Source organism: Zootoca vivipara, chromosome 14, assembly GCF_965207765.1.
Source record: "Zootoca vivipara chromosome 14, rZooViv2.hap1.1, whole genome shotgun sequence".
Taxonomy (NCBI): Eukaryota; Metazoa; Chordata; class Lepidosauria; order Squamata; family Lacertidae; genus Zootoca; species Zootoca vivipara.
The window spans coordinates 31,399,492-31,417,269 of record NC_142597.1 but is presented as its reverse complement, the minus strand read 5'-3'; the positions used below and the strand labels follow the sequence as shown (position 1 = coordinate 31,417,269).

At 45.8% G+C, this 17,778-nt stretch overlaps 1 protein-coding gene across 1 annotated transcript; it reads left to right on the top strand.

Moving 5' to 3' along the window:
- Positions 1-2,621: 2,621 nt before the first annotated feature.
- ASL (argininosuccinate lyase) lies at positions 2,622-16,344 on the top strand. Its single transcript, XM_035140037.3, has 17 exons — positions 2,622-2,724; positions 2,942-3,013; positions 5,811-6,005; positions 6,545-6,628; positions 7,262-7,318; positions 9,695-9,792; positions 10,359-10,436; positions 10,708-10,785; positions 11,208-11,260; positions 11,573-11,635; positions 11,827-11,941; positions 12,846-12,930; positions 13,226-13,285; positions 13,922-14,005; positions 14,678-14,758; positions 15,415-15,521; positions 16,092-16,344. Exons 2-17 carry the CDS (start codon positions 3,002-3,004, stop codon positions 16,234-16,236), a joined length of 1,395 nt encoding a protein of 464 aa, XP_034995928.1. The 5' UTR covers positions 2,622-2,724; positions 2,942-3,001; the 3' UTR covers positions 16,237-16,344.
- Positions 16,345-17,778: the final 1,434 nt, after the last annotated feature.

The window sequence follows — 17,778 nt, the reverse complement described above, 5'->3', positions numbered from 1 at the left end:
ACTGGCCTCCAAGGTCACACGCAGCAAATTTCATTTGGACTCTTGTCTCTCCCAGGTCCCAGTTCGACACTCTATCCACTACAGCAGGGGTGGCAAACTCCCAAGAGACTGCGATCTACTCACAGAGTTAAAAACTGGCAGTGATCTACCCCCTTTTTGGGTTCAGGTCAAAGTTACTGAGCTTTTTCAGAAAGGAGGAAGGCCCATTTGGGGGGGGGGGATTGGGTCAAAGTTATTGAGTTTTTTTCAGGGAGGAGGTAAGATGTTGAGCTTCTTTTAGGGGAGCCACAGTTGTTCAGCCTCTTTGGAGGGAGCCAATGGTCTATCAGTGATCTACCCCAAACGTCCAGTGATCTACCGGTAGATCACGATCTACCCGTTGGGCATGCCTGCACTACAGTATGCCACACACAAATCTAGGAATAATAATAAAATGACAATTATTATATATTTCTTACCTGTCCATCACCAGAAAGTCCCAGAGCGGGTGACAGCAATGCAAAATACAACATTAAAAACCACTTTAAAACAATTGTGCTTACTCTTAAAGACACAGGCGTTGCCCCAACCATTTGTAGATTCAGTTACACTGAATTTTTTCCCAATATAATTGCTTGTGGTCCATCTGTCAATGTGCCTGGCACTTTGCAAGGGACAAGAAGGCAGGTCCTTGCCCCAAGGAGGTTACAGTTATCAAAATGACATAGGGGAAAGCACAACGGGAAAGGAAGGCAGAAATCATAGCATATTCAGTACCTTAAGAGAAATCAGGATCTGTGCATATCAAAGAAAAATGTTTCATATGAATTTAGGTTTTTTGCAATCAGCTAATAGGATACACAGCTTCAGTTGTTCCTTTAGGTAAGCCTTTACCATCCTGCTGCCCTCCAGAAATTTTGGACTGCAACTCCCATCAGCCCCAGCCATCAGCTCAAGGTGGAATACACAGTTCTTGCCCTCTTACTCTCCATTTTATCCTCACAATAACCCTGTGAAGCAGGTTAGACTGAGAGAAGGTGACTGTCCCAAAGACACCCAGTTAGCTTCATGGTGGAGTGGAGATTTGAACTCATCTCCTGGGCCCTAGTCCAACATTCTAACCACTACACCCATGCTGGTTTGGATTGTGTTGTGGGTAGTGGTTTCTGAACATCACCCATTTTTCCTTCTGTGAAATGGATATTTTGTGGTGCCTTAGCTGCTCAGATTTCCAAATGGGCCCAAGAGGGTTGGGGGACCCCCCCCCTGCTTTTAGCATAAGGAGGCTTATGGGAGGAGAGTTATTGGTTTGTGGGGGTTTTGGGGTCTTGTTTTTATTTTTTATTTTGCATTCTCGTTTTGTATTTTTATGTTGTGAACATAAAACATTTTTATGTTGTGAACACGTGTTATGTCTGTATACAAATTTAATAAATAACCAACAAATAAATATTAAGCTTCCTTTGTTACTTTGCTTCCCTGAGCCAGTGCAGACTGCATTTCTCATCACAACAGAAACCCAAAAGTGAGATTTCCAGACAGACTTTTTATAGAAATTAAGCAATCCAGATAAAGCTGGCGGGCGCAGGGGTGGATATAACATCTCCTACTTAGATAAGTAAGCTAAAGTGTTTAACCTTATCTGATCTGTGTCGTTAATAAAGGGGGGAAACCCATTAAACAACATAGGTTATTACATGGTGCGAGGAAGGAGAGATTGATACATATGAAATAAATTTGGACATGATGGAAGGGGTTGCTTTTGAAACCATTTTCTTGATCTGATTTGTCAAGCGCTGTAGGAATGCAGGAGTAGCAACTTAAATCACCAAAGCAAAACAAAATAAGAAATGATAAAAGCAGGAATGTGACATTATTTGATGCACTTCATTCTTTGCCTCTTGGGCCTTGGATGGCAAAAGCCTTGCACGAACACAACGCCTCTAATTTTGGAGTATTTGATGCAAAAGGGGAAGGGTGACAAAAAGAACAAAACCAGAACATGATCAGTCAAAGGCAGCTAATATTAAAAAATCTGAATACTGTAATAATTTTTTTAAAAGAACCAGCAATAAGCCAAAAACAGATCAAAACACGTGTCAGCATCCTACAACCAACATGCTGTGTGCTGACTTTTCTAAGCCCTCCTGGGCTTCTTGGAGAAGGTGGGAGATAAATGCAATAGGTAGGTAGATAGATAGATTAGATAGATTAGATAGATAGATAGATGATAGATATAGATAGATGATAGATAGATAGATAGATAGATAGATAGATAGATAGAGATGATAGATAGATGATAGATAGATAGATAGATAGATAGATAGATAGATAGATAGATAGATAGATAGATAGATGATAGATAGATAGATAGATGATAGAGAGGGATCATCATAATCTAGCTATAATAATACTTCCCTCTCCCCGTCACACACATAACTTGCTAAATTATTTCCTAAGGTTTGGAGACAGAGTCTGTAAAAAACAAAACTCTGCAACAACAGCGAGTTTGATATCTCTTGATGAGTTTAATCACTTCGAGCTACAGGAATACAGATTTGAGAGCAGCCCTTCCAGAAGCGTTGGGGTAAAGCCAGAGGGTCGGTGGGTGGGGCCAGCTATCCGATCTGACAGTAAGCCCTGCCCAGGGGGCGTGGCTTGCTGGAGGCTGCCGCTTCAAAAGGGGAGCCCTGGGTGGCTTGGAACAGCACAGATCGGCTGGCTGGTGCTTCAGAGGCGCAGCAGGTGAGCCCATCGTGGGAAGCAGCTGCGGGGCGCTCCCTGGCGTCTGTCCGGTAGCTTTGCAGAGAGGGGAAAGGATGCACCCGTCTCTCCGTCTCGCTGTGTCTGTGTCTGTCTCTCTGTCTGTCTGTCTGTCTGTCTGTCTGTCTGTCTGGGGTGATAGAGGGGCAGGCTTCTTTTGCAAGTGTCAAACCACCCCCAATCTCTGGCTCTCTTCCAGATTTTGCAAAGCTTTCTTTCTTTGTAAACCAGATTGGAGAAGAAGAAAACATCGCCAGACATGGCATCTGAGGTGAGCTGGGAGTTTTTGGAAGTTCACCTCCCCACCCCACCCTGCACCCCCCCCCAAAAAAAATCCACCTTCCATCCCCGTCCTTTTTCACAATAAGAGTTGTCTTTGTGGAGGCTTCACATCAAAAATCAGTTTGAGCAGAATTAGGGTTTGTAGTTATTTCTGTGATTCATTTTCCGTTTTGATGCCACTGACAGTAGCTTGCATGCTGGAGAGGGCAAGGTTGCAGTATGGGATAAGGATTTTTGGGACAGTGAAATTCACTGCACTGTCACATGCTAAGAACCAGTTTCTGGGTTTGCTTTTTTCCCCCTTCCTCCAAATCCCTTTTCCTTTTGTGTCATGTGCGTTACAATTTAAGCCTGAGAGGAGGAACTGTTTTATTACTGAGATTTGTAAGCTGCTCGATGAGCATTTTTTTTCCAGGGCTGGAGAGTAGAATGTGAATGAATAAAATACATGGCCTATTCCACTGCTGCCGAGCTGATATCTGGGTGCCCCTTTATTGGGGTTGTTGGCAAGGTTAGATGAGATTCATATACTGTACCCTCCATGGTTAGAGGCAATGTACCTCTCACTGCTGTTAGTGAACAAGGGCCTGGCTGTTAAACCATGCATATATGTGAGTTCATTGAACTACCCTGTGTTGGAGGCAGAGTACTGAGTTAAACAGCCCCAAGAGGGCTATTCTTATGGTTTCATTTATAGCACTTAGATTCTAGACATCTGGTGCCCGAGATTTCAGACAACAGCTATTGCTGGGTTTCCAAGTTTCTTTTTTTTTTTGACCCGTTGTAGGATTGAATCATAGAACCTTCTTATTTATAGTGTGCCATAAGCTAAATGTTGGCAGATTTCAGGACACATAGAAGGAAGTTCTTCTTCACAAGGCATATAGCTAAACTTTGGCACTCCCTCCCACAGGAGGCAGGGATGGCCACAAACCTAGATGGCTTTGAAAGAGGATAGGACAAATTCACAGAGGGGAAGGTCATCAGTGGCTAGGAACCATCATGGATGTGCTCTGCCTTCAAAGCTGGAGACAGCGATGCTTCTGAAAACCAGTTGCTGGGAACCACAGGAGGGAAGAGATGCTCTTCTGCTCAGATCCCTGCTTAGGTGTTTCCCACAGGCATCACTGTCAGAACTGGATGCTGGCCTAGATGGGCCATTGGCCTGATCCAGCAGGTTCTTCTTATGTTCGAGAGGCCAATGAATCTGGGGCGGGAATGTGAGGAGTTTGCAATGCTGGAAGGCCAGGGGTTGGGGGGAGCTTGGAAGGGGCCAGGCTTTGTGGTGGTACACCTGCATTGCATACAGAAGGCTCCTGTGGAGTCTGACACCCTCCCTGGCACATCCGTTTCAAAGGACCTCACATGGCTGAGGGACGTTTTCTGGTCAAGTCAGACACTCTTGGGCAAGGTGGGCCCACAGTCTGACTTGCACATGCTGTATTGGAAAGATCTGGGTTCCTAGAATTGTAGAGTTGGAAGGAACCCCAAGGGTCATCTAGTCCAACCCCCTGCAACACAGGAACCACAACTAGATAATCCCTGACAGATGGCAGCCCATCCTCTGTTTGAAAACCTCCATAGGGCAGAGGGCAAGTAGCTCAGTGGCAGAGCATCAGCTCGGTGTGCAGAACCTCCTAGGTTCACTCCCAGATAACACCTCTAGGTAGGGCTGGGAGAGACTCCCTGCCAAAAACTCTGGAGTGCCTCTGCCAGTCAGTGCACACAATTCTGAGTTAAATGGACCTGCAGGGCATCTTAGCACCCTGAGTTGTTTGATTCAAAACCATGAGGACTAGAATCTTACTTTATTTTCAGGGCAAAGCTGTGGCTCTGTGGCAGAGCATCTTCTTTGCATGCAGTAGGGCTGGGATGGACCTGCAGGTCTGACTCAGTCCTGCATTCAGAGACCCTTCCTTTTGAAAGCAAATCCTTCCCTAACAAGACTCACTGTCTCTTGCAAAAAAAAAGAGTATTTGCAAGTGATATTCTCAATGCTAACCTCCATTACTGGCATTGCCTGGGGAAAAGAAGCATTTTTATTTTTTTAAGTGCTGAATGCAGGCTTCAATGTGGCTTGGCCCTGAAATGATATTTCCTGGCCGGCTGACCTTTGGCTCCTGAAGAGGCAAAGCAGTCACATGTTGTCCTCCTATTTGTTTTGAGGCAACGGGAGCAGTTGCAGCAATGGAATCCTGTGCTGACTGAAGCGGATTGTGATCCATTGAGTGTTCCCCTGAAGATCAATAATAAGCTATATGTTATGTGCTGGATTCATCTATAAAAGAAAAGAGTGGGCTGGGGGTGGGAGGGAGAGGCAGTGAGCTGTGGGCCATATGATTTCAGAATCAGACTTCAACATTTGAGGAGAACTCTGCTGCTTGGGGGGGGGGGTCTCAGGTTCAACCCTGGTGGGGCTGGGAACGTGCCCTGCCTGAAACCCCAGAGAGCCACTGCCAGTGAGCGCTAGATGGACCAACAGTGCAAAGAAGTACAAGGCAGCTTAGAATAATTGACCTATAGAGTTGGAAGGGACCCCGAGGGTCATCTAGTCCAACCCCCTGCAATCCAGGAATCTCGACTGAATCATACATCCCTCCAAGGAAGGCTCAGTCCCCAGTTGCATTTCCAGATAGGGCTGGGAGATGCTCCCTGACTGAAACCCTGCAGAGCCCAGTCCATGTAAACAGTACTGAGCTAGATAAAGCCAGGGTCTTCTTTCCTACATTCCTTCTTAATTTCTCATTCTTGCTAACCTGCGCAAGGCATCTTCCTTCTCTCCCCAGGGTGATAAACTTTACGGAGGAAGGCTGACGGGGAGTCTTGATCCCATCATGGAGAAGCTCAACTCTTCGATAGAGGTAGACCACCGCTTGGCGGAAGTTGACGTCCGCTCAAGTATAGCTTATGCCAAGGCTCTGGAGAAGGCTGGGATCTTATCCAAAGCCGAAGTGGAGAAGATCATCAGTGGGCTCGAGAAGGTATTGATCCAGGAACTTCAAAGCAAGCTTGCAAGGTTCAGAAAGGGTGCTTTGGGAGACGGGGACTGTTTCGTCCTCAGTAGGGAACATTAGAATTTAAGAATTGGGGCCTGGGTTTGTTTGTTTGTTTCCCCTCTTCCCTTGCCAAGAACAGGTTGGGAAATCTCTACTTCAAGACCATGCAATTTGTGTCCTTCCATCACATCAGTCTGGGATTCCTTGTTAGAAGGAAGAACCAACTTCTCCTTATCCAATGTAGACATATGGAACAGTTCCTTTTATAAGAGCACACCAGAACCAAAAATATTTCTGTGGTGGGTGATGTGTCATCCATTTCCCAGTACTGTACGCTGACACCCATAAGTGCACGCTGGCTCTTTTTGACTTTCCCCTGGAAAGAAGCGGGGCTCCTAAACACAGCTTCTTGGACTCAGTTGTTAAATGCATGAATGGCTCCCTAACTCATCCCGCCACAAACACAAGCAGCAAAGACCACCTTGTTAATTACTAACCAGCCCTTTTTTCTGCTGTATTTGTAGATTTCTGAGGAGATTTCCAAGGGCACTTTGGTGATCACCAAAACCGATGAGGACATCCACACTACCATTGAACGCAGGCTCAAGGTTTGGTGCACCTGTTCAATCTATGTTCTGTGGCTTCTTTCTTCTGGGGACTGTAGACTCTAAGGGATTTTTTGCTTGGTCCATTTCAGGAAAAAGCAAGCTTCCCCTTACCTCCTGTTTGTCCACCAAAAGAGATCCATACCCTAATTTTCAGTGTCCTAATGGCCCTTTTGGGCTACGAACACGGTTGGGTAACTATAGGACAGCAGGATCATAGAGGCTGAAAGCACAAGCAGGTCAAAAACAAATGAAGCTTTAGATCCCCAGAGCCCTACCTCCCCAAACAGGCAAGCCTCTCAGAACCACCAAAAGCAAAAAAACAAAACAAAACAAAAAAACACCTCAAATTCTGAAAATAAAGGGATGGACATGGGACCTAAGTGGGTGCCAAGGGGGCTGTCTGAGGAGACCACGGTGCCTGCAAGCACCACATCAAGGACCCCAGCTTTAAAGTAAGAAGCCATGGTTTGTTTACTTGTTGGGGAGACAACCATGGTTCATTCGGCAAACCATTGGTTCAGACAAACCATGGCTTTTAGCATTACATGCAAACTTAGCCAATGAATAACTGTTTTCAAGATCTACTTCCCCCAAAGCATTGGACTGACAATGACGATGACTCCTTTTTCCCAGGAGCTGATTGGTGATGTGGCTGGGAAGCTTCACACCGGAAGAAGCAGAAACGATCAAGTAGGAAAACATGAGTGGATGGCTATCTCTCTCTGTTTCTCTCTCTGTCCTGTTTCCTATGTAAATGTATTAGCAGATGGTATTGCGGGAGGGAGCGTTCTGAAAAAGCTATTCTGTTTTAAAATATAGTGTCAAGTTTCTAGTCCTTAAATCTTTCCAAATAAGTCACATTACCCCAAAACATCACAAGATGGTGGGGAAATGAGGAGGGATTCTTGCAGACACCCTGATTTAAGCCATTGCCCTTTGCCCCTTCCTGTGTCCAGCAGAAGTCAGATTGTGCAAAGTTTAGGGATTTTCTGATACAGAAGATAAACATCCAGTAATCCCACATTTCTGAGCTCAGGAGTTGCACCATCGTGCTCTGAATCTATTTGGATGAGATCAGCTTTCCAGCTCCTCTTCTGCAAACTCCACTGGGGTGGGGATGGTGTTTTGGGGGAAGGGCCCTTCCTCCTTGCTGAGGTCGTAACAACATAAATAAGAGAATCGGGTCAATGGCCCATTTAATCGAGCATCAGAGGGAGCGGGTGGCGCTGTGGAGTCACTGCATCCCCTTGATCATTAGGGTTGCCCTTTTCTGAACCTTTTCCAGTATCCTTTTTGAGATGAGGCGGCCAGAACAGCACACAGTATAACTCAAATGTGCTTTGAGTTACCAGCGTATCTCCATCTTGGCTGCCTTTGTTTTTCTCCCTAGCCCAACAGCTCTGGTACCCAACACTCTGAACTGAGTAAAATGAGCTATTCATTCATAGCTACTGAGCTTTCTGTCTCTCTATTATTATTATTATTATTATTATTATTATTATTATTATTAAAAATATGTTCTTGGTCTTGGGGACCAGTTGCTTGTGTAAAATTCGGAGTCTGTTTCCTCTTTCAAGGTGGCCCCCTTCCATAGCTGATTCCTCCAAAGCCCTCTTTTCCTCCTCTAGCCCAGAGCTGCTGCAGTTGAGAGGCAAAGTGGCCTGGTGGTTAAGGAGCTTGTCAGCATCTCTGAAGGCCATGGGTTCAAGTCCTGCTTATTCTCACACTGGATGGCCGCCTCCAGTTCACTCAGCAATGAAGCGGTACCTGAACTGTGCCAAATATATATTGTATCTTGATTCCTGCATTCCCCACATCCAGATACTGGCCCTTCAGGCCTTGTAGGGAGCTAACTGGCCTCCAGCTGAGCACACACACCCCCAATACAATTCCATACATGGTTACTTGGAAGTAATTCCCACTGAGTTTAATAGGGCTTACTCCTAGGTAAGTGTGTATAGGACCAAGGCATCCAGATTCTTATCAGGAGACCCTCAGCGGATCCATGACTCACTACCTGCATTTTAAAAATTAGTACAGTAATAGCAATACATTATTAAATGAGCAATTTTTAACCCACAGCAGAGGCAAAGGAGTTGGGGGATAGAAGCAGAGGCAGACCAGGGATGCGGTCTTACCCAATTGGCCACCGAGGTGCAGGAAGATGTTTGCCCAGAATGTCACTGAACGGGGGAAGAAATGTTTCCAAGCTGTAGGAAATAGAAATGCGTTTTATTGAATTCATCATTGCATTACTGTACAGTATTATTTTTAAAGCATGTGAACATGTGTGTGCATTTTGCTCCCAGATTGTTAGTTTGCAAACTGGAGAGCTGCTGCAAGTGAGTGGAGCCGGCATTGAGCTAGATGGACTAATGGGTTCCTATGGAACCAAATTCTACTTTCCTCTAAGTCAAGCCCATGAGATCCATAGCTCGGTGGCAGAGCACCTGCTTTGCACACAAAAGGTCCTGGGTTCGATCCCCAGTGGTGTGTCTGGGTAGGGCTGAGAACGCCTCCCCCATCTGAAAATAAGAGACCTTCACTCCCATCCTCCCCACCCTCCAACCCAGGAGGAGAGAATGACGTGTTTATCAGAAGTAACGGCTGTGCTCCAATAATGCACCTCTTTGAGGCCAGGGTAAAGGAATTCCACTCCAAGCAATTGAATTCTATATGGATTCCGAAACGGTTGCCTTGGATGCCGTCAGGACCTTCTGCAGGTTTCTTGGGCAGAAGGGCTTGGACAAAACCCTCCATTGCTCTTCTTCCTTGCCACTGTTGTGGTTGGCATGCCCACCAGGAAAAGAGGCAAGTGAGCAAGCCAGAGGCCACAGGGCAGAGCTCTTTTTCCCAGTGTGAACCCCCCAACTTTAGCAACTGCCCGGCCACTATGACATGTAGCGCGTGCCTTTGGAGTGGCATCCTTGACTGGCTAAACTGATCCCAAATGACCTCCTTTAGCATCCTCTGTGAAAGGGGCCGGATCAGCGTCTCCAGGTGGAATTGTTGGTCTTTCTTTCATGAGGCCTGAGCCAATGAGATACTTTGCGGTTTTTCTTCCAGGTGGTGACTGACCTGAGGTTGATGATGAAGAGCTCTATCACGATGCTTTCCAGCCACCTGCAGCAGCTCATCCGCACCCTGGTGGAGCGTGCTTCTGCGTAAGCTTCTCTTTATTTTCTCCCAGCCACATTTTACTTATATATATATATTTTATTGCATTTATATCCCATCCTTTTCCTCCAAGGAGCTCAAGGTGGTGTGCATGGTGCGTCCCCATTTAATTCCCGATAACAGCCCTGCAAGGTAGGCTAGGCTGAGAGAGGCAGTGCCTGACCTAAGGTTGCCCAGTCAGTTTCATGGCCGAGTGGTGGATTTGAACCCTGGTCTGCCCTTGTCCAACACTCTAACCACTAAACCACACTGTCCCCTCTTCTTGGACTAGTCACTCTGGCTGACAGTTCATTTCTGGGGACAACTGTAATGGCTGGTATTGGCTTTTTGAAGCCCTAAGCTGGAGGAGGGAATCTTTTCCTTTCCCCCAGTCTGAGGACCACATTCCCTGTTGGGCAACCATCTGTGAGCCACGTGTCAGAAAGGGGCAAGGCCAGAGGCCAAGAGTGGATGGAGACAACACTGCGACTCTTTGTGGAGTAGGCAACAAACTCGGTCCAAAGTCAGTGAAATGTGATTTTTGTAACTTGGTCTCCTGTGTGTTTCATTGCAGTGAAATCGACGTGATCCTTCCTGGTTACACCCACCTGCAGAGGGCTCAGCCAATCAGATGGAGCCATCTCTTATTAAGGTAATGGATGCCTTCCTCACCTTCCGGAGTTCCTTCTAGTAAGTTGCCCCAATCCATCCTGCAGCAGCTTTCAACCTGGGAGGGAGAGGTAGTCTCTGAGCATGTGCAGAGTGCCAGGTCACCAAAATCTGCTTTCTATGATCCAGGAGGCTCCAGATCCAAGAAGTAAAATGCCTTGGCCCTGGTGGGGGGTGGTGTGTGTGTGTGCCTCTTTTTAGAGATGTGGGTTGGCTTCCTCCTCTTCAAGTCTCTTCCTCTTGACTTCCAACAGCCACGCCGTGGCTTTGACCAGGGATTCCGAGCGTCTCTCGGAGGTGAAGAAGAGGATCGACGTCCTGCCTTTGGGAAGGTAAAAACTGAATCTCCTTCTGGTGTTAGTTACACCTGCGCCAGCTAAGACCAAACCAGTAGCTCATCATCACCTGTGAATCTTGAGGATGCCGTGTGTACACCTGTCTCCTTCGGATTTTAGTAATAATTGTAATGTAATGGACCAATATATACTGTAACTACTGAAGGCAAATTGTTAGTATGTATAGGGAAAGGAGGGAAGTGTTTTCTCATTTCCATGGCCCCCACCCCTTATACAACCTCCCTGCAGTGTTGCAAAGGATCTTGGCTGGGCAATGAGGGCATGCCCTGCTAGTCGGCTTCAGCCCCTTCTGCCCTTCCTCTGAACGGGAGATTAGAAGAGGTTCCTGTTTGGGGAGGAGCAATTCTTTCTACCTCTTCTCTCAATTTACTTTACTTTATTTTATTATTCTTTTGCAGTGGTGCTCTCGCTGGCAACCCCCTTGGCCTGGACCGTGAACTTATCCGTAAAGGTGAGTGGTGCATTTTTCCTTCCGAAATGAAACCGAGCAAAACCATTCTTCCAGAAGGTGAGGGAGTTCATTTACAGACTGCCAAAAATAAAGGAACCTAGATTTTAGGCTGAATCGGTCTGAGGTGTTTTCTCTTTCCCCCTCTCATGCAACAATGCATTCTCTCTCTCTCTCTCTTCCTCTCTCTTACCCCGTTAATCTACTCTTCGCTTGTGGCAACACCTGCGTACAAAGTGAATCAATCTGACTTTGATACTCTTTTGCTCAGATTTCCTTGACATGTCTCTTTTTGTCTGTCTTTTTTCGTTCTAGAACTCGAGTTTGCATCCATCAGCATCAACAGCATTGATGCAGTGAGCGACCGTGACTTTGCAGGTGAGCGTGCTGCTTTTGTGTCAGGGCAGAGTTCTAAATATTTGGAATCGGTTGCAGGGGGTAGGTTTGCAGAGGACTAGAACCTTGAAGGCTTTGCAATAAGAGTGAGCTAGTTAAAACAGGGCAGCCTTATCTTGTTCCCTGTTTGAGGGCAACCAATGAGATTTCTTTCCCCCTCCTCTTTCCTCCAGTGGAGTTCCTTTCCACTTCTTCTCTGCTCATGATCCACCTGAGCAAATTAGCTGAAGACCTGATTCTCTTTGCCACAAAGGAGTTCGGATTCATCACTCTATCCGATGCATTCTGGTAACACTTCGGAATTTCTTAACCCTGTTCCGGGGATTCCTCCGGCGGTCTTGCCCAAACAGAGGTGGAAGGGCCACCTTTTCAGAGAATATTTAGCGTTGCAGGGGTCCCTTGCAAATCTATGATTCAATGTCCAATGCTTTTAAGCTAGGCATTTGGGGGTCTCTGGTTTCCTTGGTCACTTATCAGGAGTTTCTGAATGAGATGGCTGATAGGGGATTAAAAGACACCCCCTCGCAAAGATGACAGATTCCCCCTCCACTACACAGCTACAAGGACACACTGGATATTCCTGGGGTCATGCTTCTAGTCCACATGGCACAATTAATGACTGTACACTGTAAGGTACAGAGGTGTTGACATACTTAAAAGATTTGGGACTAAGGCACAAATTTGCACATGCTAATATAAGCAAACATAGAACTTAAAGTCACAGGAGGGAAAAGAAAATTTAATTCCCCTCTCTAAATCGTCTCAGATAAATTCTTCCATTAATTTGCACTCCGCAGCAGTTCCACTTCCATTCAATTCGATTTCCACACAGATCTTGCTCCAAATAATTTCAGTTCCCCTTATATTATCACCTATCACCTCAAGGTAATGCAAACTTTTGACTTGTTCCTTCCCAAAAGAATACGCCAGACAGTAACTCAGCTCAACCCAGCTCTAGTTCAATTTCCCCCCAAATTCATTTTTATTTTACTCAGAAACACTTTGAGATCTGTGCCCCATAGCCCTGTGCTAATGGGGCCTGTTCCAGAATCCTCTGCAATTTCAAGCAGAGCAATATAGAGGTTGCTTTTCTCCCTCCCACAGAGGGGCTGAAAAGTACCGCTGTGGCCTGAGAGGTTGAACCAGATCTTGCTTTGCTCCAAGTGTGACATGTTCTGTTTTGTTTTCAAAGCACCGGGAGCAGCCTGATGCCTCAGAAGAAGAATCCGGACAGCCTTGAACTGATCCGTAGCAAGACTGGCCGTGTGGTCGGAAGGGTGAGTGCCCTGGCTTGGTTCAGGTTCAGTCAGTGACAAAGCCTTGAAAATTTTAGTTGTGATTCCTGAATTGCAGGGGGTTGGACCATTGGACTAGATGACCATTGCGTGGGTTGGACTAGATGACCATGGGGGGGTATGTTGATAAAGGAATAAAATACAGGTGACCCTTGAGATCTTTCCTTTAAAAGAAAAATCCAGTGGATTTGTCCGCACCTGAATGTATTTGTGACGCATACTTTTTCAGTGTTATTAAATGCCCTCTCCCATCTCATTCCTTCCTTGTTTTTTGCAGACTATTGGACTTCTCATGGTACTGAAAGGACTCCCCAGTGCCTACAACAAAGACCTGCAGGTAAAAGGATGGGGGCATTAATGGCTTTACCTAGGTCCCAGTTACAAACTGCCACCTTCTGGCGCAGTCAAGGTGGCCGTCCCTTCTGCAGGTGGGTTGCAGCTGGGGCTTGGATCGAGGGTAAGAAGCACAGAGGATCTACGGGACTTCTTGCCACAAGATGTGTGCAGCGCTCAGGTTGAGAGAAGGCTGAGTCTGCTCTCTGGGTCGATGTGGACAAATTGCAGGGGACGGCCATCGCCGACAAGGCCTTGCTCATGAGCTTCCCAGGGGAAACTGACTCATTGATGTCAAAACAAAATAAAAAAAATTCCTTCCAGTAGCACCTTAGAGACCAACTAAGTTTGTCATTGGTATGAGCTTTTGTGTGCATGCACACTTCTTCAGATACAGACCCTCCAAGTGTCCCTATTTTCCAGGGATGTCCCTGATTTAGAGAAGCCGTCTCGGTTTCTGATTTGATCCCAGAATGTCCCGCTTTTACTTAGGATGTCCCTGTTTTCATTGAAGAAATTTTGGAGGGTATGTGATGTTTTGCAGGACCAGATGGGCCTTCTCGTCTGGTCCAGCAGCATATTTCTCATGTAAAAAGATAAAAGCATTTATATCTCTTTTGATTTCCCCACCTGCAAACAGGAAGATAAGGAGGCTGTGATTGATGTGATTGACACCCTGAGTGCCGTGCTTCAGGTCACCACTGGTGTTATCTCTACTCTCCAGGTAAGGATTATTTTTTTTAGAAGGTTTGCCCTTACTTGCTGGGGAAGCACATAAGCGTTCCCATCCTCTCCCCCCTCTCTTTCTAAGGGTGGTTCCAGCCTGTTACAATTTTTCAAATGAACAGTAGTATACCACCAAATCCCAGGTTAAACAATTAAAGTGGATTTGGTTATTTTAAATTGGCTATCCATTATTCCTGATGTCTTGCAATGGAGCATTCACTATTCTTGCCAAAGGTTTCTGCTGCTATTGGGTTTCTTTTCTTTCTTTTTAGTAAATTTCATGCATTTTTGTTATAAATGCCTTTTGTGTAGTGTGTTTTTATTATAACTTAATTTTAACCTATTTATCCTCATGCACATACAACCTGTTTAAGTCTCTTGGAGGCCATTGTTGTAACAAGCAACCAACAAGTTCAATGTGATAATAATAGGGCATTTGTAAGCAGAGAGCTACCGGTACATAGAACATGGATGTATGTTTTAATCTGTTTTTTGGTGGTGGTGTTTTTCTTATTCCCAATTGTGTCTTTGGAATGTTTTAAAGAGCCACTTTGATTGATAACTTGATTGTTTTGTTCTCTTCATAAACTGCTCTGAGGTTGCTACTTTTTCACAATCAAGCAGTGTATAAAAGTTTTAAACAACAAAAGACATAAATATTCTCTTCCAGATCAACAAGGACACCATGGAGAAAGCCCTCAGCCCTGATATGCTGGCTACAGATCTTGCCAACCTCCTGGTTCGCAAGGGGGTAAGTGTCTGAAGCAGGGGTAGCCACCCCAATGGTGTCCCCTAGAAGCTGGGACCAACGGCTGGATCAGGTCCTAGAAGCTGGGACCAACGGCCAGGAATGATGGGAGCCCAAATGGGAGGGGGCAGTGTACTGTGTTGGTTACTCCCGATCCAAAGTGGTAGATTCCACTTGCATTTGTACTTGAGAGCTGTGATCTAGCAACTTACCCAGCGGATCTGGGCCTGGGTGGGCACCACCACACAGGGCCACCCAAAACTGTGGTCTCCTGGAGAAACCGCTGCAATTCTCTGCTTGCACAGTAAATGTGGGCATCTGTTTCCATTACATTCCACTACATAATTCAGCAGGGAGCACCCACGCCGAGTTTCAGATAGCACAACTTTTTGATGCAAGACAGGCTGGTTTCCCAAGAGATGACCCCCCCCCTTCCAACAGGTGTTTGGGTGCTCCTTGTCTGCGCGATACCCCTCAGACCAAACGGACCTTTGACCTGATCCAGCAGGCTCTGCTTGTGCTCTTAAGGTTAAGGTTATCCCAGGGTGGAAGCTGCCACAGCAAACCTCCTACTCTTCGTAGATTCAGTCTGAAGATTGCAGGGATCAGCTAGGTCTATGCAAGGGAAAGCTCCTGACTGTGTGCTTTTGCGATTGCAGATGCCGTTCAGACAAGCCCACACTGCTGTCGGGAAAGCGGTCCACTTAGCTGAGACCAAAGGAGTGACTCTTAACCATCTATCCCCAGAGGACCTGAAGAGCATCACGTAAGTGTCGCACCTTTTGCAAAACGTGAAAGCCAAGTTTCACGGAGTTGGAAGGGACCCCGGCGGTCATCCAGTCCAACCCTGTGCAATGCAGGAACCTCGACTGCTTCATACATGACATAAGGGCATCCAACCTCTGCTGTTTCTAGCCCTCACAGCTTCAGACCCGAGGCGTCGACATCTTATACTGCGTTAAAATAATTCCTTCCAAGAGTCTCTCCAAGGCAGAATGTTAGGTGGCCAAAGAGAGCCATCCCAGTTCAATGATACTTCCAGCCAGTCAAAAGAAAATACTCCGGGGGCTTAGGAGGGGTATGTCTTTTGTTCAGAGATGTGTGACCTGGGGAGAACTGGAGAGAGAAACCTGTTAGGGGTACATTTGGCCTCCTGGTCTGAGGTTCCCTCACCCCTGACACAGCTCTGCCCTGCATGACTGTCTCTTGGTCACTTGAAAGTGTGACCAACATATATATATATGTATGTGTATAATATATATATATATATATAAGTTCTCTGGATATTGTTGAATACCCACCGACTGACCTCCGGCTGCATTTTCTTTCCCTCCAGCCCCATGCTGGGAGGCGACATCTCCCAGGTGTTCAGCCAGCAGAACAGCGTGGAGCAGTACACCTCCCCTGGCGGGACGGCCAAGAGCAGCGTGAGCACCCAGATCGAGCAAGTGAAGGAGCTCCTGAAGAAGCAGAAGGATTAAGAATTTTGAGTGTGGGGGAAGGAAACTATCCCTTTGCTGCGGGTTGTGCTTATCACGTTTAATCCCGAGTTAATAAACACAGTGGTGTATTGGATTTCACTGAGAAAACTTTGTTGCGTGGTTTTTCTCCTCCGTTACAACTCTTCCTGAACTGCAGGGGGTTGGACTAGATGCCTCTTCCGACTCTACAGTTCTGTGATTCTAATGAACAAGTTCTCTCACAAGGAAGGGCAGCTCCCATCACACCCCCTTGGTGTGCCGCACTCCTAACTCCCAGCAGTCAGCATGCCAGGAGTTTGAGGGCCCTGTCAGTAGGGTAGATTTGCGTATGCGGTACAATCTCACACACCTACTCAAAATCACATTCATGGTTTAATGAATAAAATAAACTCAGGTTAGCTCCTGTACAGTTTTCACTGAGGGTAGTTGCTGGCAGCCATTTTGTCCAGGGGTAAATCCTGAGGAGAATTTTGGAAAGCACCCACACCTGAGAATCTCGGCTTTGATAACAAACTGGAAAATCAAGTTGCTAGTCCTTATGGTTTGAAGCGATTGGGAAAGCAGAGGGGTGAGAAATGCTGTGGGTGGCAGCGCACTGCAACTTAAATGAGTGTTTAAAACACTTTTTTATAAAAAAATTCACAAGCGAATGTGAAGGGAGAGGTTTGGCAGCCTGCTGTGGTGTAAGGTGTTGTGAGGAAAATGTAGGCCTTCACATTCATACCTAACAAAATTTCAGTTCAGGAGAAGGGGGGAAGATTATGGATATCCCCTGCCTTCGGAAAGACCCCACTAGTTCTGCTTTTAATTGTTCTCTCGGTGAGTTAAAAGTGGCCTAGCTGTCACAGGGCACTTGTGAATAAGGCCTGAACGGCTTCCTGGTACAGAAGCTTTATTATAACAGGGTCCTTGAACGAAAAATGAGGCTTCACAAAGGAAAACATAAGCAAGAGGCTGAAAAGTCGTCTGTGCCCCAAGGCACTTGCAATTTTAATATAACAAGATGGGTGTCTGAGGAAAGCATTGCAGCAGAATTGGGTGGTACCACCACCCAGGGAATGATGGGATTACAATGATAAAACAAAAAAATTAACAGGAAAAAACACTTTAAAAGCAGCTATTTAAAACTTTAAAGTAATGATTAAAATCAGTGGTAAACTAAAAACCAGATTAAAACACATGTCAACACGCCACATATCTGGGTAGGCTTGCCTTAACAATGTTTTTAGCAGTCGACAAAAAGAGTACAGTAAATGCTATTGTTTGGTGTTTAGTAGGCAAGGAGTTCCAAAGTGTAGGTACTGCCACAATAGAAGGTCAATAAATATCATAAAAGCATAAAGAGTGTCTTTATTTTTTTTAAGACAATTTATTAAGTTTTCCAATTAAACACATTAAACAAAAACAAAACATTCAACCACACACACAACACATAATAAACACAAAATTTCCTCTTTTTAGCATCTAATCAATTATTACAATTTACTTTGCTCTGCCGAGCTTTGACTTCCCTCCTTCCCCCCATTCGGTTTTCTTGTCCAC

Bases quoted from the DNA above. Each gene is read 5' to 3' on its own strand.
- ASL (XM_035140037.3), top strand. The intron at 6,006-6,544 runs GTATTGATCCAG...CTGTATTTGTAG, and splicing joins TCATCAGTGGGCTCGAGAAG to ATTTCTGAGGAGATTTCCAA. The intron at 11,261-11,572 runs GTGAGTGGTGCA...TTTTCGTTCTAG, and splicing joins CCGTGAACTTATCCGTAAAG to AACTCGAGTTTGCATCCATC.